General features: G+C 40.3%; 1 protein-coding gene across 8 annotated transcripts in view; it reads left to right on the top strand.

Moving 5' to 3' along the window:
- Positions 1-24,907, top strand: part of FREM1 (FRAS1 related extracellular matrix 1) — a 64,275-nt gene that overhangs the window by 22,338 nt on the left and 17,030 nt on the right. For 2 of the 8 annotated variants that reach the window (XM_057406255.1, XM_057406256.1), the window contains 16 exons: positions 856-946; positions 1,947-2,114; positions 2,634-2,842; positions 3,687-3,780; positions 4,263-4,515; positions 6,440-6,637; positions 8,449-8,634; positions 9,644-9,840; positions 10,671-10,899; positions 11,949-12,093; positions 14,229-14,370; positions 16,051-16,246; positions 17,000-17,264; positions 20,741-21,155; positions 22,441-22,642; positions 23,089-23,233. In XM_057406255.1, the coding sequence (XP_057262238.1) occupies positions 856-946; positions 1,947-2,114; positions 2,634-2,842; positions 3,687-3,780; positions 4,263-4,515; positions 6,440-6,637; positions 8,449-8,634; positions 9,644-9,840; positions 10,671-10,899; positions 11,949-12,093; positions 14,229-14,370; positions 16,051-16,246; positions 17,000-17,264; positions 20,741-21,155; positions 22,441-22,642; positions 23,089-23,233 (3,135 nt within the window). Of the gene's footprint in view, positions 1-855; positions 947-1,946; positions 2,115-2,633; positions 2,843-3,686; positions 3,781-4,262; positions 4,516-5,416; positions 5,585-6,439; positions 6,638-8,448; positions 8,635-9,643; positions 9,841-10,670; positions 10,900-11,948; positions 12,094-14,228; positions 14,371-16,050; positions 16,247-16,999; positions 17,265-20,687; positions 21,156-22,440; positions 22,643-23,088; positions 23,234-24,907 lie in introns of those variants that run through there. The other 6 variants (XM_057406257.1, XR_008971812.1, XR_008971811.1 and 3 more) reach the window with 6 other exon arrangements.

Here is a 24,907-nt window from a genome sequence, read left to right as displayed (position 1 = left end):
GTCACAACACGTCTCTTACTGATGGAGTGGGACTGACCTGGGCCTACCCCAGGCTGAGAACATGAGGTGCTATAGTTTTTTCTAGGATATTATTATCACCATGGCACTGCAAAGGACTCCTGGTCCTGGACCCACGGGGCGCAGTGAAAGCAGAACTAGTTAAGGAGGCAATGAGTGTGTGGAATGAATGGGGTATATTAGCCATCTACATGTCATTGATGCTGTTTCACTGGTAGGAAATTCATGAGAATTCATGACAGCATTTGCAACAATTTGTCAAATAGAAAAGTTTAAAATCCAGCCATTGTACAGTTCAAGCTGAAGAACATCAATTTCAGTTTTGACCTCAAATAGCAGAGGATCAGCATGCAATTGGGAAGAAGGTTGTTTATGCTGGTCCCCTATTCAGTCAAACAGCTACATGGTTATCTAGTTTGCTGGTTACCGCTGTTGGAAAGCTCACTTGTTGGAGATGGGTTCATTTCAGAAGTTTAAAGATGCATGATGTAATTTATTTTTCTACATAAAAGTAAATGCAGGTTTGTAAGTAATAAGAATGTGATGGACTGGACTTTCAGGAGGTGTAATTGGTATCTGGGCTGTACAGAGACACACTTGTATCAAACCCAGAGCTTGCTTAAAAGGTATGTAATAAATTTTCATGACCATCCTGATACACATTTTTTTGTAGTCAGTTTTCTGTGATAATGTTTACATGAATAGAAAGTACAGAAGAAAGAATATAGTTTGGGTGGGAATTTAATTTGAAATGCAAGACTGACTGAGCTATGTGACTGTTGGTTTTCCTGTTCTTCAGTTTTGCAACCAGGATGTGACATACTTATTTTTGTATAGCCACTCAGATGCTGGGAAGCTCTTTATGGTGGACACCATCCCCAAACTAGTCAAGGACCCTGCTGCTCTTGCACTGCGGTCCTTTGCTCAGGTTTGTTATATATTACCTGACATTAAAACCTGTTCTAAACGATTTGAAAGTTACAAGTATACAGCTTCTTTATGGCAGGAAGAGGTTAAAAATAAAAACTTTTATAATTCAATTCCAGCTTTTGAAAGAAATGTCCATTATGCTTCAGTTCTGCAACATGTAAACATAACTTTCCTTCTGAAACCAGCAGGGGCTGCAGTTTCCTAGGGTAGCCTGTGTTTGGATCCAGCATGATTTTAAGATGAAGGAAAAAATGAGGCCTTGAGAGTTTTCTGCTTATTCTCAGTGTCTCCACCAATAGATTTGATACAGGCTGAAAGAGGCCTCTTTCAGGATTTTGTTGCTATGTTTCCACTTAGTCTGATGGATGTCTTACGAATATTAGTAAAGTGCCCTGGTTTATATCCTGATGTATTGATAAGGTAATTGTAATAGATGATAATGATGATCATCGCAGTGCCATAATGGGATCTCTGAGCCTACAAATCCTTAATCAGGTGCCTAATATGGGTGTCTGGATGCCAGATTTTGGTGGTTATTTTGGCCTTTTTCAGCAGCCTTCTCTTGGAAAAAAGAAAATAAAGGAGGAGGCAAATTCTGTATTCAGACATGCAGTTCCTGTGTGTTTGTTAAACTTCATTAGTTTACAAGAAAACATTTCATTAGAAAAGGCTTTTGGGCCAGCATTCATAAAGGGATCCATCAAGGAGACAGGCCATCACCTCTGTCAACATTTATAAACTGTGCCTGTGCTTTTTGCTACAGGTTTGAGTATTTGAACCTGTACTTACTTGATTGGTAACTAAAGATGCATTTAATCAAGGTATTGCCAGTATACAAAGAGTAGATGCGAAGTTTACGGAATTAATTTTGGCAGTTCAGATTCCATCTAATCGGGGGGTGAGAAAGGTCCCTAATGTCAGTTTTGGCTCTCCCAAATAATGGGTTTATGGCTCTCTCATTATCTCTTCTTACCTTCACCCCTCTTCTCTTTTTGCAGCATGCTGTGAACTATATGAAAATTGCTTACATGCCACCGCTGCAGGACATCGGGCCTGAACCTCAGCATGTCCAGTTTATTTTTTCTGTCAGCAATCAGCATGGTGGCACTTTGCATGGGATATGCTTCAATATTACAATTCTTCCTGTGGACAATCAAGCACCAGAGGTAGGGTGGTGGTGAAGGCAAGAGGAAAGGACTGGAAATGGCTCTGAGTAGAAACAGAAATGCAGAAAGAGGTCTTGCTCTGACTGAAATGAAAAATAAGTCTTCCATGGGATCAGGGTTTCAGTGCATTAAATGTAGCCTGCATTGGGACTACAGTGGAGGGGAAAGTGTGGTGAGTGTGCAACGTGATTTTGTGTGTTGAATAATTTGAGGGCTACCTCCAATGCCTGAGTGGCTGTACAAAAATATGTATGCCATATCCTGGTTAACAAAATGCATCCTTCCTCTTTATTCTGCCTATTGCCCATAAAGGCCAGGAGCCTCCTTGAACAGGATGGAGAAGGGGCTGCGTGTAGTAGCGCCTGCTATTAGTAAATTCCTTAGGTTTTCCTAACACAGCCATTGGCATTTTATTTTTTAAGGTGTCATACGTTACACTGGAGCAAACTGAAATTGCCATTTGGTGTATATTGGGAAGTGCAATAGAAAAGAGAGTTAAGCATTTTCTCTTCCATGCAGGTTTATACAAACCATTTAAGAGTGGAAGAGGGTGGCCTGAGCCCTGTCACAGAGGAACACATTCTCATTTCTGATGTGGACACAAAACAGGAGCATCTCCTCCTCCTCCTGCAGAGACAGCCTCAGCATGGGACGTTGGAACTGGATGGCATTCCTGTCAATGAGGGCGACAGGCTTTCCTGTGGGGATCTGCGTACCCTGGCAGTTAGGTTAGAAGAGTGGCTGTCTTCTCCTCTTACAGTGGCTGAGTTTTCCAGTCAGATGAGTGAAAGCCCTGCAATGAATTGGTGAGGTGCAGGGGCTGCAGCCAGCAATACTCACCATAGAACAGCTCTGGCAGAGCTGCTCCAAGATTGCTGGCTGATCCTCAGGACTGCAACAATCACTGCAGAAGCTAAGCTGCTGTGTCGCCAGAAAGTGGGAGCTAGTGACCATGTCTGGTTTAGATAGGTTTCCCTATATAGCACTGCCCCATGCAGATGAAGAAGCAAATTCTGTATTCAGACATGCAGCTCCTGTGAAGAAGGCAGTGGCTTGCAGCTTTTTTCTTTTAAGGAAATCACATGTTTATTAAACTTTGTGAGTTTACAAGAAAACTTGTATTAACGCTAATTAACCCAGAGATGAAAATGCTGCTGATATATCTGTGGCAAGAATGAGACTTGATTTCCTACATGCATGCAGAATAAGAGCTCTCTGACTCCATTTCCATCTAGTAGTCAGAGTAGGCACCTACCACAGCAAGGGCATACATGCTTGGCAGACATCTCACAAGCAGCCAGAACAAGGATGACAAAGCCTCAGTGAAACCTTTTTCCCAGCTGTTGTCTGGTTTTTATTGGCAGTTTTCTTCATGTAGGAGACCCCACAAGTCTTCTGAAGACATCCTAATCCAGAATAAGCAGTCTTAGATGGACACACTGGCACAGGGATTGGCTTTTTATATTGGGAAGGATCCATATTGACTCTGTCATGACCAGAAAGCAGAAAGCAGAGCTTCTTTGTCTATGTGAAATATGTGTAGCTCTTCTTTTCTTTTTTTTTCCTTCACAGTTATCGGCACAATGGCTCTGAGACTCTCACTGATGATATCCTCTTTGCAGCTACAGATGGCATCCACTTTGTAGAGTTCATTCTGCAGGTCAAGGTCAGTGTGTTACATATTTCTGAAAGCAATTGACTCTGTAGAAGAGTGTAAAGCTTGATGTCTGAAAGTCTTTGCATTCTCTTGGAAACTGGAAGATAATGGACTTGTTAGACATCAGGAAGATAATGGACTTGTTAGGCATCAGGTTTATGTGGCAAATTGAGACATTTGGCCTGTCCTAGCTGAAAGGCATTCGCACTTGCTCTAGTCTGGGTTCTTTAACCTGGAATTATTCTCTATGTACTTAAATCTGGGGACTGAGATTTTTCTCAGGCTGCAATTATCTAGTTCAGTTTATTTTTGTCTTTGAATTTTTAACGTGACCCTAATTCAGCTGGTTTCATTTGGTTCATAGGAAAGCTCAGTGTACTCTGGCCGTGACACCATACTGCTGGTTTGAGCAGTATGGAAGGCAATGTATTAAAACAACAGCTTTCCATTGAAATGAAGGATAAAAGATCTTAACTTATTTTTCTGATTAGGTGCTGCCTGTGAATGATGAGCCACCTGTTATACAGACAGGCCTTGTTCCCGTGCTCCACTGCCTAGAGGGTGAAGAAGTGGTCCTCTCCTCAGAGTACATCTATGCCACAGATGCAGACAGTGATGACATGAAACTGATGTTTACTCTGGCTCGCCAGCCCTATCATGGGCTGGTGAGGAAAGCTGGCATTGCTGTGGATCGGTTCACCCAAGCTGATGTAATCTCTGGTTTAGTCACATATAAGCACACCGGTAAGTGAGTTCATGATAGAATTTGGCTGGAAGGTGGTCACAGAGTTTTCTGGAAGGAAATCTTAACCAGAATTCATATAATCTTTGCAGAAGCTCAGCAGGAACTGCTGAGAAACCACATGTGTTTTGTCCAGGGAAAAAAATAAGGTGGCTTTGAAAGAGCGCTGATGATATAAAACTACCAAATGTTTTAATGAGCTCTCCAAATCCCTGTTTGAAGTGAAAAAATTATTAGAACAGCTCCATGGAAATATCATAACCTTAGAGGATTTCTTTCATTGTTCCTGGTAAAATATCTTCGGCAGTTTTTTGGTTTTGTTTGGTATTTTTTTTCGTTTTTTTTTCGGAAGGGGGGTATTACTGTTGAATTAGGTACAAAATAGAGCCTTTTTATTTGTTTCATGACATTAAAAAAGCCCACTTCAACCTTTTTCCAGAGTCATGTTTAAATAAAGGGATGTAATACTGTAAATTGGGATGCCGTGTTTTAATAGAAAACTGCTAACAGCCTGAAGTACTACTTGCTTGCCTCTCCAATCTAGATGGCTGTCCATTTCTGGACTGTTTATAGTCTTTCTGTACCACAAGGTAGATGATCAGATTTTCTTCAGGAGAACCACAATGCTAAAAAGATGTTATTTTGTGGTTTTATTGTAAAAAATAAAAAAAAAACAAACTGTTTGTTTTTTTTTTAAATTTTTTTTTTTAATTACACACTGAAATCAAGGGCCAGTTAACCCTATTTCCTATTTAATGTCATATTTTTATTAGCATTAAAGAGGTTGTCTTCTATGTCTCTGATGACAGCTTTAGTCTTGTTTGTTTTTTTCTCTTTTTTCAAAGGCTGTGGTTTTCTATGTAATTAGTCTGTAATTTTGTGCTATATATGCGAAATTTTCAGGCTTGGCCCCATCTAAAATAAGCAGCTGGTATTTGAGAAGAGAAGCAAGTACTTGATTATGGCCACTCATAACAAATTTTTCTTCAGCAGCCGAAAGATACCAGGAACATTATTTCAATGGCAGTGTTTTTCAGAGTAATGAAGGGCAGAAACTTGCTTTCATGGGTGCAGTGCTGGCGTTTTTTCATTCCCAAATTTCTGCATGTGCCTCCAGTCAAATGTTCTAACAGCAGATATCACAAGAGATGGTGGGAATCACTGTCCCTTCTTTGCAGACAGCATATTAGAAATATCCTGCAACAACGCAAGACACAGGCTGCCAGAAATGCTGAGAAATGCATTCAGCCACAGACGCTTCTTGCAAGGGGTGGTAGTTCCCAGTCCTGTGCTGTATCAGCCCACATTTTCAACATGATTACATATGGGCATAATATACAGTTGCAAAAAAGTACACATACAAAGCACAGCCCTTGTTATAGTCCATTTTGTAGGAATAAGAGGCATATACGAATACACGCATTTTTAGGTGTGCAAAAATGTTTTCTTCTGAAACACTGTGGATATTACCATTTGTCATAGAGAGAGTATATATACGTATATACATATCTAAAAGAATGACCTTTTCCTACATTTTTTGAGAAGGAATGAAGGAAAAACTCTCTGCATGAATGTATGATTTGCAAATGCCTTAGTGAACAAAGAACAGAATTATGAGTACTACTAGCAATTTTATTACAATATAGTGTTACAAAATTGAATGAATAATGTTATAACTATTAGTAATACTTAGTTGCATACTTTTCTGCACCCTTTTATTCTAGAATAGAAGCTGGTTAAACTTAATTGCAAACAGCAAACCAAATTCTTTACTAAACAGCACCCCCACCAGCCAGAATTAAGAATTCTAGTAATTTTGTTTTTTCTTCTGATTTTGAATACTGCAGACTGTCCTTGCAGGATACAAAACTATTCTTCATGAAGCTTTGGTAAAACGTTTACTCTGATCTGCAATATTTTTTCCAGGTGGGGAGATTGGCCTGACTCCTTCCATTGAGATCTTAACCTTCATTGTCTCTGACAGTGAGGCTGGCATAGATGTGAAAGACTGCTGTTATGATGGACCTCTTTCTCCTCCAGTTCCGCTTCAAGATCCATTTCCAGTATATGACCTTAACATTACTGTACTTCCAGTGGACAACCAGCCTCCATCAATTGCAACTGGTGAAAGATTCCTCTCACTACACAGTTATAATGTGGGCTTACGCAGTACTGTAATGGCTAAGGACACAGGGATTTTACTTATTTGTTTGTTTATTTGGGATTTTTTTCTTTATCATCAGAAAGAGTTACCTGAGATCAGCATACAACAGTTTTGAATCAGAATATCCATCGATATTTTTTTTTCTTTTGCTAGTACAGTATAGCCACCAAATTCAGCTGCAGGTTCAAGTGTGAGTAACTGCTTGTGGCTCTTCAGCTGCATGTTTAAATCATGTGGTTAGAGATAAGTGTTCAGATCTATTCCCCTCCACCTATGCATGTCCCTTGCTTCACATACGTAGGCATCATGGTTTATCGCCAACCAGCGACGAAGCGCCACACAACCTCTCACTCACTCCCCCTGGTGCTATTGGGGAGAGAAACAGCAGCATTAAAAGGGGAAAACTCACTGGCCACCCACCCAGCAAACCAAAGCAAGACAAGGAATTCATTCACTGTTTCCTACGGTCAGGCAGGTGTTCAGCCATCTCCAGGAAAGCATTCCATGTTAACGGTTACCTGGGGAGACAAACGCCATTGCTCCAAATGTTCCTTCCTTCCTACTTCTTACCCCAGCTTTGCAGGCTGAGCATGATGCCATATGCTCTGGGATATCCCTATGGACAGTAAGAGTCAGCTGCACCACCTGTGTCCCCTCCCAACTCCTTGTGCACCCCCAGACAGCTCACTGGTGGGGTGGTGTGAGAATCAGAAAAGGCCTCGGCTGTATAAGCACTCCTCAGCAGTAACCAAAACATTGCTGAATTACCAACACTGCAGCCCAAATCCCAGACTTAGCCACATACAACCTATTATGAAGAAAATTAACCCCACTTCAGCCAAAACCATTATAGTAAGCTATGTCTGAGTAAAAGTGATCAATATCTTCTCTCTGAACTGAACTTAGGTCCAGAAAATAGTCATATGCACTGTTTATGCAATAACATAAAGTAAGTATCTATCTACTTTTACATGTAAAATCTACAAAAGAAATTTAGACTCTGGCCCTTATATAAAAGGAGAGAATCTTTTAATACCAATATTTAACTCTGTTAATAGATGAAGCCAAATTTATGTTATATGTGCAATCAATCGAATAGATTTGAACCCATATTTTTACTAATACTTTTCAAAATCAAAAATATTTAGTTAAAATGGAAATAGTTTTGGTAATGTACATGTAGCCTAACAGACCTCATTGTGCAAAATTTCCATTGACTTCCTGGGCTTTCAATGAGGTCTGTAGTATACACATAAAGGTATGCTTTCTTTATGCCTGCCTTTTTCAGTGTCATTTGTTTGTTAGCATAAAATATATGTTATGTATCTCAGAGAATATCTAAGCATATGTATGAGTAGTTTCATAATTGGCAGGCTTTAACCCAAGTAATGTTCTGGAAATGAAGCGTTGTCCCAACAGGGAAATTAAGCAGTGTTGCATGAAATATTATTCATTATGAACAATTCAGAACAGCTCTCATATAATTAATGCTCTGACTAACACAGGTAACAACTGATTTTGAGCAGCACATAGACTATACCTAATGATTTACCAGCAAAATAATTTCATGATCCCCTTCCTCTCTACATACATGATGGCAAAAGTAGGGTTAACAGTGTAGGCACTGAAAAAAAACCTTAAACCAAACCCCCTCGGTAACTCAGTATTTGTTGTCTTTTCCCCCTTAGTTACTACTTTCATTTGTATTAACAAAAGCGACAGCAAAATGAGCTAAAAGAGCAATAATGCTTATCATATTGTTTGTGCGCAGGTGCAAGGTTTGTGGTGGAGGAGGGCTCCTCAGCAGCCCTTACCACAAACCATTTGCTTGCCACTGACCCTGACACCACTGCAGATGACTTAGAGTTTGTCTTGGTTTCTCCTCCTCAGTTTGGTTACATTGAAAATATACTGCCTTCTCCTGGGTTTGAGAAGAGCAACATTGGTATAAGTATAGGTAAGTCTTAGTGACATACGGTAATCAAGTAGATGAGATACAGAGGGCTTCTGGTGCTGTGGGCTCTGGTGGTGTGTACATTAATATGGACTTATTGAGGAAGGCAGGTGCTGGCAAATGCAGAGCAAATGGGACTGTGAGGGAGGAGTTCAAAGGAAGACTACAGATCTGAAAATGTGAAGAATTAGCACTTGAAGTAAATAACCCAGTCTTTGCTTTATGCATTCCAGCTGCAGTCGATTAGAAGTGACAATACGAGACATTAACCTGCTCTCTCTCTGCCTTTGCCTTCAATCCCCCATGCAAGGATCCTGCACTTCCCTTCACCTAAACCTCTGTCACTTAAATGCTTTAGCTGAGAACTTGAAAAGCCTGGGTCCCATGTTAGTTTTCAAGACAAAGTAACAGAAGTGATAGAGATGTGGGTTGGCTTGGGTGTCTTCCCTTGCCCATCTTCAAACACTATAATGCAGTTTCATCCTCAGTGAAATGGACTGTGGCATGCTCTGTAATGCTACCAGCTTTTACCAGTGTCTCCAGGCAGACACTCGGAACCACTGAGCCTTTTGGTCCTCATTTTCCTGGTCTGTCATAGAAACGTTAGTGTTGAAGTGGACCTTAAAATTCCACTAGTTCCAAACCCCACAGCCATCAGCAGGGATACTTTCAGCTAGACCAGATCAGTCAAGTGAAAATCAATTTAACTACTTAGAGCCCAGGTCTTACCCATCATTTGGGTCTTTTTGGGGGAGCTCTGTTCTGCAGACTGAACTGGGAAGCATAAAGTTGCAGTCCCACAAGCAGCATTTGTGTTTCAAGGGAAGGGCACGTGTCCTGCGGTAACTTGCAGTGTAACTCTTTCAGCCAAAAAAATAATTGAAAACTTATAAAAACCCTTGCAAAATCCAAGATATTTCTTTGAGAACTACACAGTTTCAGATTTTTTTTATGATAAGACCAGAAGGCTGGAAAAGATTGTGTTAACTCATAATCTCTTTAAAATATCTAGCTTCATTTCAGCTGAAGCACCTGAAAGCTCTGAATATAAACTATGTACAAGCCAGGCATGAGCAAATGGAACCAACAGCAGACCACTTTGTGCTTTATGTCACTGATGGGCTGCATCGCTCCGCAAAGACTCCATTTTATGTGCTGATCAACCCAACCAATGATGAAGTCCCGGAATTCATAGCAGGAAATATTACTGTAAGGAACTAATCAAAATGTCTGTTACAGAATTATTTTATACCAGAAAACACTTTTTCACATAGATAAGAACATTGCTCTGACACTTGTTCCTCTACATCTTTCCTTTGCTCATGTAGTTCAGCCTAGTTCAGGAAACAGCCCCATTAAATCCCATGTAAACTGGTAACAGAGAGCTGCAATGGGACTGTACTAGTGCACAGCTCTGGTAACTTTCAATTAAGAGAAAAAAAAAGTGCTCAATCTTTAAACAAACACATAATCTGGAAAGCAGAAGGATCTTCATGCTGCTTCTGGTTTCTCAAGAGCTTTTATATTTTCCTGTGGTTTTTTTATGCTTTGGGCTTAGCCTGTCCCCTCTCTGAAGACTGATTTTAAAATAAATAATAGTTCTGCCTTCCCCTGGCAGAGGGGGCTCTTGAGAAGAGCAACATTAGCAACCATGCTAAGGCAGTGTAAACTAATGTTACTGTGAAGTAAAAAATGCATGACTTGTATAAATGTATATGCATCAATTATTTATACATGCATACCTTTATATATTCAAATTCTTTCTCCTTGGCACTTAATATGAAGTTTATTTACCTAACAGCTCTTCTATTAATTGGGGCATTACAAACTCCTTATCTCACCTTCTTTTTTCATCACTGCAACCATTTACTTCTCTATGTCACTTAAAGTGGTTGAAATCAGTAGCTGATTCAAAAGCGACTGGGAAACGGGTGGAGAAAACAAACTCACACACAGTAACAACCTACTTAGGAAACTGAGCTAAAATTCTCAGATTCTTTTATGTAAAAGAATTTGACATTTTTTTCTTTCGTGTTTAGGTTCAAGAAGGGGAGATGAAAGAGCTGGATCTTTCTGTTATCAATGCAGTTGATCTGGATGTGCCTCAAGACCATTTGGTATTTGGGGTTGTACAGAGGCCTCTGTACGGGTTCCTTATTAATGGAGTTCATGGCAAAGATATTCTATACTACAGACAGTTAATCAACCATGACCACCACAGCCATGAGTTGCTTGTTCATGACTTTTCCATGGAGCTACTGAAGAATGGTAGGTGCAGCACTCTTCTGACATTGGTCTTTCATCTCTTCAATGAGGCAAGGTGGCACAGTAAGAAACCTTTAGCACTTATTTAGTCACTTGCCTTATGTGTATTTCCAAGATGATGTTTAGGAAGCCTACTGTAGGAGAGGATAAGTTTCGAGACCATCTTAAGAACCTGAACACGCACAAGTCCATGGGACCTGATGAAATCCATCTGCAGGTCCTGAAGGAGCTGGTGAATGAAATTGCTAAGCCACTGTCCATCATATTTGAAAAATCATGGCAGTCAGGTGAAGTTCCCAATGGCTGGAAAAAGGGAAATATAATCCCCATTTTCAAGAAGGGGAAAATGAAAGGCCTGGGAAACTACAGACCATTCAGTCTCACCTCTGTGCCTGGCAAAATCTTGGAGCAGATTCTCCTGGGAACTATGCCCCTTCCAAACCTGAGGAGAGATTTTTTTTTCTCTGTTGCCTAATAGGAACCTTCAGAAGTGTCAAGTTCTCACCCCAAATTCCTCAGCCTTCCCAAGTGCTGTTTTTGTTTCTCTTCCAATTGCTTGGTTTTTCTCTTTTCCCGTCCACAATGGTGACCAAGCTACCGTCAGCCCAGATCCTCTGATTGGCTATGATCACAGCCACAAGGTCAGCTGTCCTCCCTGAAGCTTGTTTAAAGATCCCTGAGAATTAAGGCACAGAAGAGTGTTGCCTGATAGTCTCACCCTTGCTATGGTCCCTGTTAAAATAAATTGGAATGAAGAGAGGAGAAGAAATGTGCCTTTTTTTCAGACCAACAGAGACCTTTTTGTGGAGGGAGTCACTCCTTTCTCCAGTCATGCTGGTGTCTTTGAGACAATGATGAACATCATCGGCTCACCAAGCTTATTTTCTGGTAGCTGAAACCAGCTTGCTGTGACAGGTCATGTGGGGAAGGGAGATGGAAGAAGGGTGAGGGGAAAACAGAAAGAAATGATGTGAGAGATTTTGCTGCAGTCAGATTTATTTGATTTTTCCATTTTTCTCCCTCTCTTCTTTTTCCCACCGCCCCCTGCATAGGAATGAAGCTGATGTACATGCATGACAATTCCGAAAACCTCACTGACAGCTTTAGAATCCAGTTATCAGATGGGAAACATAAAGTCATCAGAACCATTTCAGTAAAGGTCATTCCAGTTAATGATGAGAAACCAGTGCTGAGCAAGTAAGCCACATGTTCCTGTCTCTGACAGAGGGATAAGTTTAGACAAAATGATCCAAAAGTGATCAAAACAGCAAATTGGCAACTCATGGGGAGAATCACAGACTAATGTCAATACAGATGTTTCCATATGGGTCTCTATCAGCTTGTTCAACAAAAACATTTCTAGTGAAATAAGGATATGCTTTAATGTGGCTCAACATTAAAAGAACAGTGAGAAAAAAAAAAAAAGTGGGGGAGCATGCTTATTTTGCCTTTTACAGCTTACTTGAAGATGTTTGTCAGAGAGCTGTCATGTTTGCACACCTCTACCAGCTACTGACCACCATGGTATTGACTGCAGCTACTTTGCTTTGCCCTTCCCTGGGACAACTGCATGTCTAAAACATCTTTCTGAAAGCACTTATGTATTTTGGCATGAGATAATCCACAAAGTTGATGCCTCGTTGCCTCACAGGGGAAAGCTTTTCATCTTAATGATTCTTTTATTTTCTCTTTTCTTAGCTATAATTCAGCTTCTGAAAAGATGCATGCTAACTTCCCTTACAGTTCAAAACTAGGAAAGAGAAATGAAATAGACATATTCAGAAATTGCTTGGCTTACCATTTGCAGATAGGCAGCTGGCTGTGAGAAAGATGGACCTCCTGGACATTTTAACAAGGGGCTTTTCCCTTTGGATCCCCATTTTTTAGCTAATGCTCTGCTACAGAGCATAAGGGCCTCCATCTTCCTGCCTGGTTTCCAGTCCCAGTCAGGCAGATGGGGAGCTGGGAACCCAAAAGCTTTGGGCACATAGCTTGAACCTCTGAAGTCTGCATTTCAGAAACGACTCACAGTCTGTTCAGCAGGCTGCCAATAATGTGGGCATTTCTGATCCCTCAGGATATTTGGCCTGCCTTCAGATCAGACATACATTTCCCATTGCAGAGAATTTTGAATATTTTGTTTTGTTTACTGTGCAGAGCTTCCTGCTTTAACAAATTTTAGTTTTATAGTTGAAAGATTATCAAGGATCACATAATGCTAACAAGAGAGAGTGTCCATTTCTTGTTAGAATAAATGATATAGTTTATGAATTCATATCACATACTGATAATTGCCTATTTGTTCCTCATATGGTAAAGACTGATACAACATTTTCCACCCCTTCTCTCTGAAGGAAGGTGATGGAGTACAAGAAATCAAGTGTTTTTAGGTTTGCCCAGCTGGATCCAGAAACTCTTGCTGCCTCATCTGGTGTTGTTAGAACTCACCATTTGCCACTCCTGTGATGAGCAGCACACAGTGAGCCACCTACTTGAAAAATATCTATTTCATTATAAGAAGTTACTGCTTCTTGCCTGTTACTCTTCCACTGATACACAGTATGCTCCCAGTATTTAAGCAGTAGTGCTTTGAGGAAATGTGTTCAGTTTGGCGTTGGAGTGGTTTAGCTTCTACATTCAGTCATGACATCTTTGCCATGGGGTAGGAGCTCCCTTACGCTACTGAAGGGTTTTACAGGTGAACATTTGACAATACTTGTAAGCTTTTTCTCACCTTTTGATCTGGGGACACCCTTTCACCTCAGGGAGTTTCAGGTCTCATCTCCATTAGTGGTGGTGAACAGACTGAAGAATTTGCAATGGGATGTTTTTAGCTGGCAAACAGTGAGTGCCAAAAGCTCAATCTGTCAGCTCTTGGACTGCATCCTGTAGCAAGGAGTGCCCTTGGGGAAGGTAAGGCCCTGGCACATTCCCCTTGAAAGCTTCTTCTCAAGATGAGATATTGGTGCTAGAAACAGCATAAAGAAGAAGTTGGTTACACCTTTGTAGTACCTTTTCAAGTACCTTTTTAAGTGACAGACTAGTCAGTTGAAAGACAGTCTTTAGTGTACAATCAGTTCATTGGAGCCAGTATTAATATCGTAGCAGTAATATACAATTCAGCCTATTTTTTTACACCACCCTCTTATAGATTTTATGAGGGTAAGTGGAATAGATTCCAGATTAAGACAGATGTGATAAATCCCTTACTGCTGTGTGTATCTGCTTTGCTATTTTTCACCATTCTAAGGAGAAGCTGGTCTGAGAAATTACATTGTCAGAGAGGTTACTTTTCTTTTACTGCATCAATACATGACTTTCAATTTTTGCAGAAAGGATGATATAGAGGTGAACATGGGCGAAACTCGAATAATTTCCAGTGCTGTTCTGTCTGCAGAAGATAAAGACACCCCCAGGGAGAGAATTTATTATATATTTGAAAGACTTCCAGAAAACGGTCAGCTTCAGCTCAAGGTTAGTCTTTGTACTTCAACAAAAAGCAGGCATGCAAACAACTCTCTCTTTTTTGGATAGAATGAAGTTCATCTTCCTTTTCTCCCAAGTGTCTGTCACATTTTGAAGGAGACAGCTATGGCCTGTTTGACTGTTGAAAGAGTGTTTGAACCAAGCAACGATGCCGTCTCACAGGCTTTGACAGTAAAGGCCAGATCCTCAAGAGAAGGAGAGGGTGAAAAGCATAGCAGATCATCTAAGGCGACAATGGAGAGAGACGCTGGGAGAATCAGCACGTGGAGGGCAAAAACAAAGTGTCAAAGATGACAGAGGTGAAGGGGGAAAGTTCTTGATCAAAAAAAGTGACAAGGAAGCCATTACTTCAGTTACTTCAGGATTCAGAAAGAATGGAGGGAGATGTGTGTGAAAGAGTGAGGGATAAATCATGAGCTAGAAAAAAAAGTATAAGGGGAAGGAAGGGAAAAAAGGAAGAAGATTAAAAGGATACAGAAAGAAGAAAGGCAGAAAATAAAGTTTGGAAATGGAAGGAAAGTTGACCATTAATGACCAAATATAGGCCACATGAAGGAACAAAGTTAGAGGAAATACCTCTTTTAAATTGCATGCATATATAATAGAAAAAAAAAAATAAATCATTTTTTAAGACCCATAAGTATGGAAAGTATTTTGATGTTGGATCCTTGTAAGAACCTGTGGATCACAGGATCATAGAATCATAGAACAATTTGGGTTGGATAGGGCATTAAAGCTCATCTAGTTCCAATCCTTCTGCCATGGGCAGGGACACCTTCCACCAGACCAGGTCACTCCAAGCCCCATCCAGCCTGGCCTTGAATACTGCCAGGGATGGGGCATCCTCGTCTTCTCTGGACAGCCTGTGCCAGGGCCTCAGTACCCTCATCATGAAGAATTTCTTCCTGATGTCTAACGTAAATCCACTCTCTGTCAGCTTAAAGCCATTCCCTCTTGTCTTGTCACTACTTGATTTAACAAAAAAGCCCCTCTCCAGCTTTCTCCATTTAGGTCCTGGAAGGCTCCTCTAAAGTCTCCCCGGAGCCTTCTCTTCTCCAGGCTGAAGAAGCCCAACTCTTTCAGTCTCCATAGGAGTGGTGCTCCAGCCCTTGGAGCATCTTCATGACCCTCCTCTGGACTCATGCCAACAGGTCCATGACCAAAACTCACATGAGACTTGTGAATTAAAGGGATCCCACTCACTGGCTGAAGTCTGACAGTTTGAACATTCAGGGAACCCATGTGTGTTTGAGCTCTCTGTCCTTGATAAGCTTTGCTCCAAAGCAACTGACGCTGTTACTGCAGGCTAAATGTCAAATACACAGATCAGTCCAGCTACTGTGCTATCTTCAGAAAAGCAGGAAATTTTATTTGTCAATTCAATTCTTTCCATCAAAGGACAACCTCTGGGGCTCTCAATTTCTCTGATTTCCTGAAGTTTCCCATGGGTTCACTTCTGATATCCCTTTAGGTATGGTTTAGGAAGGAACCAAAGGCAGCTTTGTGAAATTAAGAAATAGAAAACATATGCTAGGTCAGGAACCATTTAATATTCATCTTGTTGGTTTTCAAAAAGAAGTGCGCAGAAATGTATTTCCTGGAGTAAAAGTAACTGAGAAGGATGCATAGGTGACTATCTGTTTAATAAAGGGTGTTTACTCTTTCCAGGTAGGCCAAAGCTGGATAAGTCTCCAAAATGGAATGAAGTGCAGTCAGGAAGACCTGGATATGAACCTTGTGAGATATGTCCATATGGGAACTATAGGCTCAAAGAACCAAGACAGCTTTACATTTTATCTGTGGGACGGGTACAACAGGTCCCCAGGTGTGGAGTTCTACATAAATATCAAGGACATGGAAAAGGGTAAAGATCTGTCAGACTTGACATTTTACAGCCTGTTTCTGAAACAAAGATGATGTGAATATGTGTCCTGATACTTCCCTGAACATTATATAGACCCTTGACAAGTCTCCCTGCAGATCCTGAAAGGTCTCTGCATGGATTTCACTTCTGGCCAGAGCCCTGATGCTCCTGCTGGTGAAGAAGTGGCCCTGGGATTGGAAAAGGCACTGCCTAAGGCAGTGTGTTGCACCTTGCCTCTCAGGACTCTCAGCTACTTTTCAAATAGAGTTGAAAATATCCTTCTGAAACTAGATTTATGTTTGAATAAAAGCACAAGAAAACTGCAAGAATGTAATAAGGCAGACAAAAAGCCTTTCAAGAACAGCTAGGTCTCCCAGGCTTATGCTCTATTCTTATGGTCCCTCTTCCTTTATTGCATTCTTATTAGAAACTGAAATTAGACCAATTTAACCTGACACTGCTAAAATGGGAAAAAAAGTTCAAAGAGGTTGTGCTGTCTCCATCCCTGGTAGTTTTCAAGCCCTAATAGATAAAGACCTGAGCAACCTTGTTATGGGTGATCTTATGGCTGACCCTGCTTCAAGCAGAAGGTTGGACTAGAGAGATCCTGAAGTACCTTCCAGACTGACTTTCCCTATAATCATACCGCCCTATGATTTTTCTGCTGGTGATGGCTTGCATGTGGCTAAATAATGCAAAAGAGATCAACTTATGATTTAATATGACTATGTTAGTGTTTTGTCTATCTTGCAGGAGACATTGCTGTTTTTATAAAGCCTCTTACAGTGCCAAAAGGGGATCAGGGCTACATTACAACCGACGTCCTCCTTGCACTGGATGGTACTGACATGCCAGAGGAACTTCTGTATGTGATAACCTCCCCACCCCAGTATGGACAAATAGAGTATGTCAGCTATCCTGGCATCCCCATTACAAGCTTCAGTCAAATGGATGTAGTAAGACAGATAGTTTGCTATGTTCACAATACAAAGGCAGTTGTTCCTGAAGATACATTCAGGTAAGGGATAACAAACACTTCACCTCCTGAGCTTTCCCCCTTGGATTTTTTCGGTATTCAGAAAAACTCACAACACAGAAAAAACAAAAACAATTAAAAATAGGTGGAAAGCCTGTGGGAATTCAGAGTATTCAGATAGCAAAGATATTTCTACTATAATATACACAGTTGTGAATAAATGCATTTTCTAATTGATGTTGAAATTGTAGCCAGATCACATTCACTCAATCCTACTAGCGTCAATAGTATTATAGCACCCATACACATCTGTAAAGATATAAGTGCTGGAGAAGGACTCAGAACATACTTTGTGGAATTTTCCTTTGGTTTCTTGCTACAGCTGGATGTGGTAAAACTGGTCCATTCAGGTATTGAATAGCTTCTTTCTTGTCTATTCTTACTTATCATACTAATTCGGCTCCAGGCTTTTTGAATCCATAAATGGTTCTTGAACAAAGTGAAAATCAGTCCACTTAACCTATTTTTCACATCACAATAGCTCAGAAATTCATGTAGACAATCGGATTTTTGAGGTAAACCTTGTTACCTATAGATCCAGTTCAGCAGCCTAGAGATATTTGTTTACTTTCACCCAGTTCTGAACTTTCCTCTTGGGTCTGCTTAGCCTAAAGTGAATACTTCCTTATTTTATTCTTAAATGAACCTCCCTTGTTTATAGAGTGAAATGATGTAATGAGTTATCATCAGGTAAAGACAAAGCATACACATTGTTGCTCCAAGTCTCAGGGACGGTTTTGTAAAAGAGAGAAAATTCAGGGGAAAAGAACCTCTCAGAAACAAACAAACTTGCTTCCTGCTAGCATTGTCTATTTTGTCTGAAAGCATTTTTTGACAGAAAATGAACTTTCTACAAAATTCAGTTTTTCCACCCAAAATGAAAAGTTCATTGTTTTTTCAATTTTGACCAAGAAAAATTAAGGATTTGTCTTCTAAGTGTTGAAATTTAGAAACAACCACTTTTTACACTCTATTATGACTAGATTCCTGATGTAAATGGCATTTTCCATGATGCATGATGAAGATTAGAGAGCATGTTGTGTCATTCGTTTTGAGAGGTATTTTGCAGGAAAGTCAAGCAAGCAGGGCATGGAGACATTAAATAAATCTCCCTATGACATGGGGCAGCTCAGGTGACATTATCTAGAATTAAGCCAAAAGTAATTTTGGAATTTTCCTTAGTTTAAACATTTTAAACTATCCCTCCCACTAAATTCCATGTAACGGATACTTGTCTTATCTACTTGAGTTGTAACAGAAAAAGTGAACAAATATTTTCTGGCTTTATGTTTCTCGATTGTGAAACACTACAACCAAAACTAGGATTGGCTTATATAAGCAAGGTTGCAGTCACGCCAACCCTAGGCTGTAGGAGTGGCTTAAGTGAGTATGACCTCTATACCACACTTACGAAAAGCAGACCAAATGATTCCAGGGAAACCATGCATGTGGATAAACCCAGTGTCTTCTGTTTAGGTCAATGGCTATGAACAAAACTAGAAAAGTAAGATTACTAGCCTATAAAAGTGAGTTTATAACGCTTTAATAAATATTGATATTCAATAACTATTTAAATCACAATAATTAGTATCCTTGATGTTGTCATTTGAAAAGAATTTGGTTTTGTGTAGACATACAAATATTGTGGTAGAGTATTATGATTACTTGAACAAGGAATGGTTACATTAATTACATGGGTAATTATAGGGGGAGGAGGGATTAACTGATCAAATTTTTACTGTCCACTGAAGTACTTCCTTCAGACATAAATTTGCCTGTATTCTTTGGTGCTGGTGGCTTGGAAGAAAGATTTGGCAGTGCTTGTTTGGACAGACAACTTCAAGTGGTTAGCAACCTGACATCAGATGCTGGCAGCAGGATATGAAAAGAACATGCTAATGTCCTCCATTTTGACATGCCGGCTCGATTTTGTAATAAGCTGGCACTATTTATGATTCCATTTTTATCTTTTAAATGCCATGGCAGATGGTAGGTCCTGCAGCCAACTTTGTTGCCATCAAACTGCAGAAAGCATGAAATGTTGGTAATGGTGAAATCAAATCACGCAACATGTCCTCCTAAATGTGCCTGAGATTTGTCCCCTGAATTTCATTAGGGTGAGGAGAATATTGGCTGCTCTCTATTCCTAAGGAAATGACGAAGCAGCCATAAAACAGAAATAACCAAAATCTCCCAAAGTGCAGAAAAAAGGACATCTTGGACACAGGCAGTTCACCACCTGTGAAATTAAATGGTGTATGACATTTGCATGGTAAATTTCAGTCTGATATATATCCCAGAGGTTTCCTCCTATCTGGTGCTCTGTAGAAGATTGGATGAGTCTTCAGTTTCATGAATGGAATTATCTAAGTCTTTCACTTAAATCATCCAAATTATTTTACAGCCATCAAAAGAACCAGAGGAAACTCACTTCTGCTGCAATCTTGTAGACTCTTTGAGAAATGGTTAAGGTCTTGACTGAATGTGTTTTGCCCCTTTTTGACTTAGCATTGCACTATTGATCATTCTAGTTCTGTATTTGATTTCAGCTAAATTACTAATAGCACAACCCTTTTACTATTGGCACAATAGCACTGGGTCAGTGCAGACAGATGTCTCTAGGTTCCCAGCTGGGAATACCATCCTCAGTAAACATATTTCTAACTGCTATATAGTTCCTGGTCTGCCTATGCTCATTCCCATCTGTTACATGGCATACTGCCAGTTTACAAGTTGATCAAGCCTAATCATCAAGCATTGGTGAAGGCAGTGAGTAATTTTAGATGGACAGTCTGCGTGACACAGTAAGTTACTCCATGACCTAACTGAAGGTCACTTACATTCAAGGCATGCAACAATAGGCCAGGCTTTGACCCTCTAATTATTTAAATACTTCTTTGATCTGTGCAGCCAAGAGAGCAAGGAGAGGCAGGTAATTTAAATGTCAACCAGTTCCCATTTCACTTCTGAATGGTACAAGCATGCTATGTGAAAAGCAGCCAGTTAGGCTGGCCCTCGTAGTGCTTGAAACAACTGTTTGTGACAGTGTCCCGTACAAGATCAACTTCATAAGGTTTATGTAAGCCAGAGGGTGCACTAAGCCCGCAGCCAGCCTGCCATTTTAGATCTGCTCCATCTGTATCTAAGGTAGCAGATTAGATCAGCTCTGTTATGATTACTAGGTTGATGAGTACATCCTCAAAGCCATTCTTCTGGCATCTACTCAGATTGCTACAGATGCAATTGTAACTCTTGACATATACCTAGCCATCTGCTTTCATGATTTTAAGTCATACACCCACCCCACCCACAGCCTGGCTTTGAGCTCGAACCAGCTCTACTACTTTTAAAGTATCAACACAGGCAAGTCCTGTAGTAAAGGTGTGTATTGTCATTTCATTTCAGTACATGGTGAATCAAGAACATATGCTGAAGACTACCTTGCCTCTCTTTGCCAGATTCATCATCAGCAATGGAATAAGGACTAAGCACGGGACATTCAAGATCTCCTTGGAGGCAGTCGACCAAGCTTTACCCACACTGTCTAGGAACATGGGGTTAAGATTAGTGGAAGGCACTATGGCACTCCTTTCTCCTGACCTCCTGCAGCTTTCAGACCCAGACACTGCCAAAGAAAACCTTACCTTCCTCTTGGCTCAGCTGCCCCAATACGGTCATCTCTATTACCGAGGGGTTGTGCTACTGCAGTACAATTTCACCCAGCAAGATGTGGACAACAGGGATGTTGCATACAAGCACGGAGGTGGGGATTCCCAGATTGACAGATTTACATTTGTGGCAACAGATAGGACAAATCAAGGATTCATCGTGAAAGGGAGGGTGCAGAGTGAGCCAGTGGCATTCACCATTCAGGCAAGTGTGACTACAGGCTTACTTAAAAGAGGTACATAGCATGGTAAGGTGGAAAACATAGTAATTTTGATGAGAACTGGTACTTGCTGCAGTTTATGATTTAACTGAGGTATTTGTCAGCTAAAATGTTTGCTTTCTGTGTTCCATCAGTAATTAACTACTTGCCACAATGTAATTAAAAGTAATTAACTACTAACTCAGGCAAAGAATTTTATAGAGTTCAAAGAGAGAGACTGTTTGAGAAAAAAAAAAGACATCTTGCTTATATAAGTATGTACTTATATTTGCTGAAATATTTTACACAGAAACCTCAACTCTAAATCTGAGCCCAGCTGTTGGGAGGAATGAAATTCCTCCTGCTCTGCTTACCCACTTGGTACCTGACTCCCTGATTTGCATGTGAGGGACACTAGCATGATTGTTGATCTTCACATCACAGGAATCTTGAATTACAGACACTTTGCTCCCACAGCCAGACAGCCTGTCTTCCTTCTGGTAGTCTTTGCCTGCTCTGATTCTTCCTTCCCTTACTAGACTATTTCTGTTCACTTCCCATTTTCCTTATTTTCAAGTTCTTCCCACTGTGTCATAGGCTTAGGTGCTTCTTCTATGTATGTATGTATCTGGCATGTTTCAGGATGAAAAGCAGGCCTGGTTGCACTCTATGTCAAAATTCTGTAGTTTTCAAAACACTGATACTAATGAAAATGCTCCTAACTTTTCCTTATTATGAAGTCTGAAGTTACATGATGAGCAATGATGCTGTGTCATCAGAAGATTAGGTATAAAACCAGCAACAACTGTTGCAGAGTGCTAGAAGATTCATTAGAAGTTATGAAAGGTGGAACAGATTTTAGGAGACATAGTTGCCATGTCTATGACTACGATTATCATAATCTTTAGGTTTCCAAGCTTGTTATTGTAAAATATTGGTGAGAAGCCCTTGTTTTGCTATGAAAAAAATTACATCAAAAAGGAGAAAGACTATGGGGAGTGTGGGACATCAAGGCAGAGGTACACAGAATTTGTATTGCCCTCCCCAGTGTGTGCTGTAGCCCACTGCATACATCAAGTGACCGGGCAATGTGGGCCTGGAAACACCTCATGGGAAGTAGTACTTTACTGGTGATCAGACTCTTGGAGTACACTGCAAGTCAAAGTGGCTATTGCTACCCTAAGGTAGCAGTTACAGTGCAGTAGCAGGTTACAGTGCTTTTAACGAAAGTAAGACAGAGAATATTCTGATGCTGTGAAATGAATATCCATTATTCTAACCTTGATTTAGGTGGATCATTTGGACAAAATGGCACCAAAAATTATTCACCTCCATTGCTCTTCTGATGTGGAACTGCTGAAGAATGGCAATTATGGGATCTACATTACTGCCAGGTCCCTGAAGGCATCTGACCCCAATACAGAGGATGACAAAATAATATTCAAGATTTTACAAGGTCCTCGTTACGGCTACCTGGAAAACATAACAACAGGTGCTGTCTTCTATGATCTCTGTATTTTGGCACAAACATACCCTGTTCATGTTTGCATGATAGAAAAAAACAAAATTTCTTATAAAATTTTGGGCAAGATTTGAATGTAATAAGAAAGCTTTTACACTAAAACTTGAGTGTCACATTCATCATGAATGTTCAGAGATTTTGAGATGATTGTTACTAGCTGCCTTTGAGAAATTTCTTGTTTTTTTGTTAAGATAAAAAAAGAACATTGAACTTGGCCATTTGATAAATACTTCAAATGGAAAGAAATTGGTGGGAGCTTGTACCAAGCTGGTATATAGCTGTTTGGCTATAAAACCACATTTCTGCAAGTTCAAATTTTCTAAGTGCTCAATAAAAAGTTGAAAGCAGCCTGTATGAGCTATGTGGTTCTTATTAACAGGCTTCTGATTCACCTGAATGTTCCTCTTCTTTCCCAGGTGGATTTATTCAGGAAAGTTTTAGCCAGAAAGATTTAAACAGCAAAATCATGCTTTATGTCATCAACCCATTGTGGGAAGTGAATGCAGACGACTTGGAGTTTCAAGTCACAGATGCCAGTGGAAACTCAGCAGTGCCCCAAAGGTAACTCTGACCAACCCTTGGTGGTGTGTGCTTTCCCCACACCAAATGAACACAGGCCAGGCTTGAAGCCACGCAGGCATGAATGTAGCTGTGAATCAAACAGCCGTTCTGTTGAAGAGTAGAAAGGTTTCTTCCCTCAGGGAGGTGAAATACAAAGAGCCAGCTCCAGGTTAGACTGGGGCACAGTACTTGATCCTTTGGGGTGTCATAGGAAAACATAATGGAGTTTACTGCAAGTGGCAGTTGGGCTTTGGAGATGGGAGACACTGAGTCCTGAAGAACTGGACTGTTGTTTCATGTACATGGTCCTGCAGCTGGAGGTCACTCTTGCCCTGTGCTGATGGCAGCGCTTTTTTCATAAGCTTGAGATCACAATGGAGGGAATGCTCTCAAGCAGCAAAAGCTAAGACAGACATAGTTCTGCAAAAGAGCACTGAAAGAAGTTGGAGGGGACACATCCACTGCCAAAACTTATATGTGACATATGATAAGCCTCTTGGACAAAAATTAGAGACTGGGGTGTCATCTGAACTGTGCTTTGAGGATTAAGGCCAAAGTGAGAGTAGCTCTACAGCAAGGGCAATGTTTCTCTTTATTTCTGAAAATAAGGCTGAATGTTCAACCACTTCATCTAGTCACAAGTAACAGAGAAAAATAATACATGTGACTGTGCTTCTCAGCAACCTAGTCTAGTCGAAGATGGGGGAATTGGACTAGATGTTATTTGAAGGTCCTTTCCAGCTCCTCTATGGTTCTATGATTCTGGGCTTCCTGGGCTAAAGTGGCTATTCACAAAGCAGGACCCATGGTGAGAGAAAAGCATCAGAGAGCTGGTTCCAAGGGCCAGTCTCCTCTGCAAAGTGCTACCCTGCACTCTAGATTGAACAGAGCCGAGCTGGAGAGAGCGTTCTGGCAGTTATGTGCTGTGCCAAAAGATGTCCCCATACACAAACACATAGAACACAGCCAGCCTAGGCTCTTCCCAGCTGCACTGTGCTGGCTCACAGATGTACTAATATTAAACCACCATCAAAACACTGCCATTCCTCTTGGGAAAGTGTGGCTTCTTGTATATAAATAGCAATGCATAACATAGCTTTACAGAAAGAGCAAAGAGAAAGCACCTTTTGTATGGAAAATGGGAGTTTCAGAGAAGTAGAAGTTCTCTGTTAGCTGCACTGGATCTCAGAACAAAGGGATTTTGTTTTTTTTAAGGAAAAGACAGTAATTTTAATATTGGGTTTAAAAGCTTGTGAGAGGTATTTTTTTGTTGTTTGTTCACTTTTTGTTTTTTTTTGTGTGTTTTTTGTTATTTTGTTTGTAGGTTTTTTTTTTGTTTGCTTGTTTGTTTGTTTTGTTTTGTTTTTTTTTTTAATTTATCACCTAATGATCACTGGTGCAAAATACAAGTTTGATATTATTAAAAATTAATCCCAGCTTTTATCTGAATGCTGCTGAACTACACCTGGTACATGCACCCTCTTTCGCAAAAATAAAGCAAATCAGCTTCTAAATGGGTTCTCACAAAATTAGTATCAGAGGATACAGGCGGACAGGAAGAAACTTCCACTGATGTTAGAGTTCATCTACCTTGAAAGGTCTAGAAGTTTGTTTTAGGAAAGTTAAAAATGTTTTGTAAGTAAGTATCACAGCTCATTTTCTTTCTTTCTGCTC

The sequence above is a fragment of the Pezoporus wallicus genome, unplaced genomic scaffold (assembly GCF_028554395.1).
Source record: "Pezoporus wallicus isolate ANWC-B61680 ecotype Strahan unplaced genomic scaffold, APGP_CSIRO_Pwel_v1 contig_2132, whole genome shotgun sequence".
Lineage (NCBI taxonomy): Eukaryota > Metazoa > Chordata > Aves > Psittaciformes > Psittacidae > Pezoporus > Pezoporus wallicus.
Note: the sequence above shows the minus strand (reverse complement) of the source record. Positions and strands in the feature narration are given on the sequence as shown.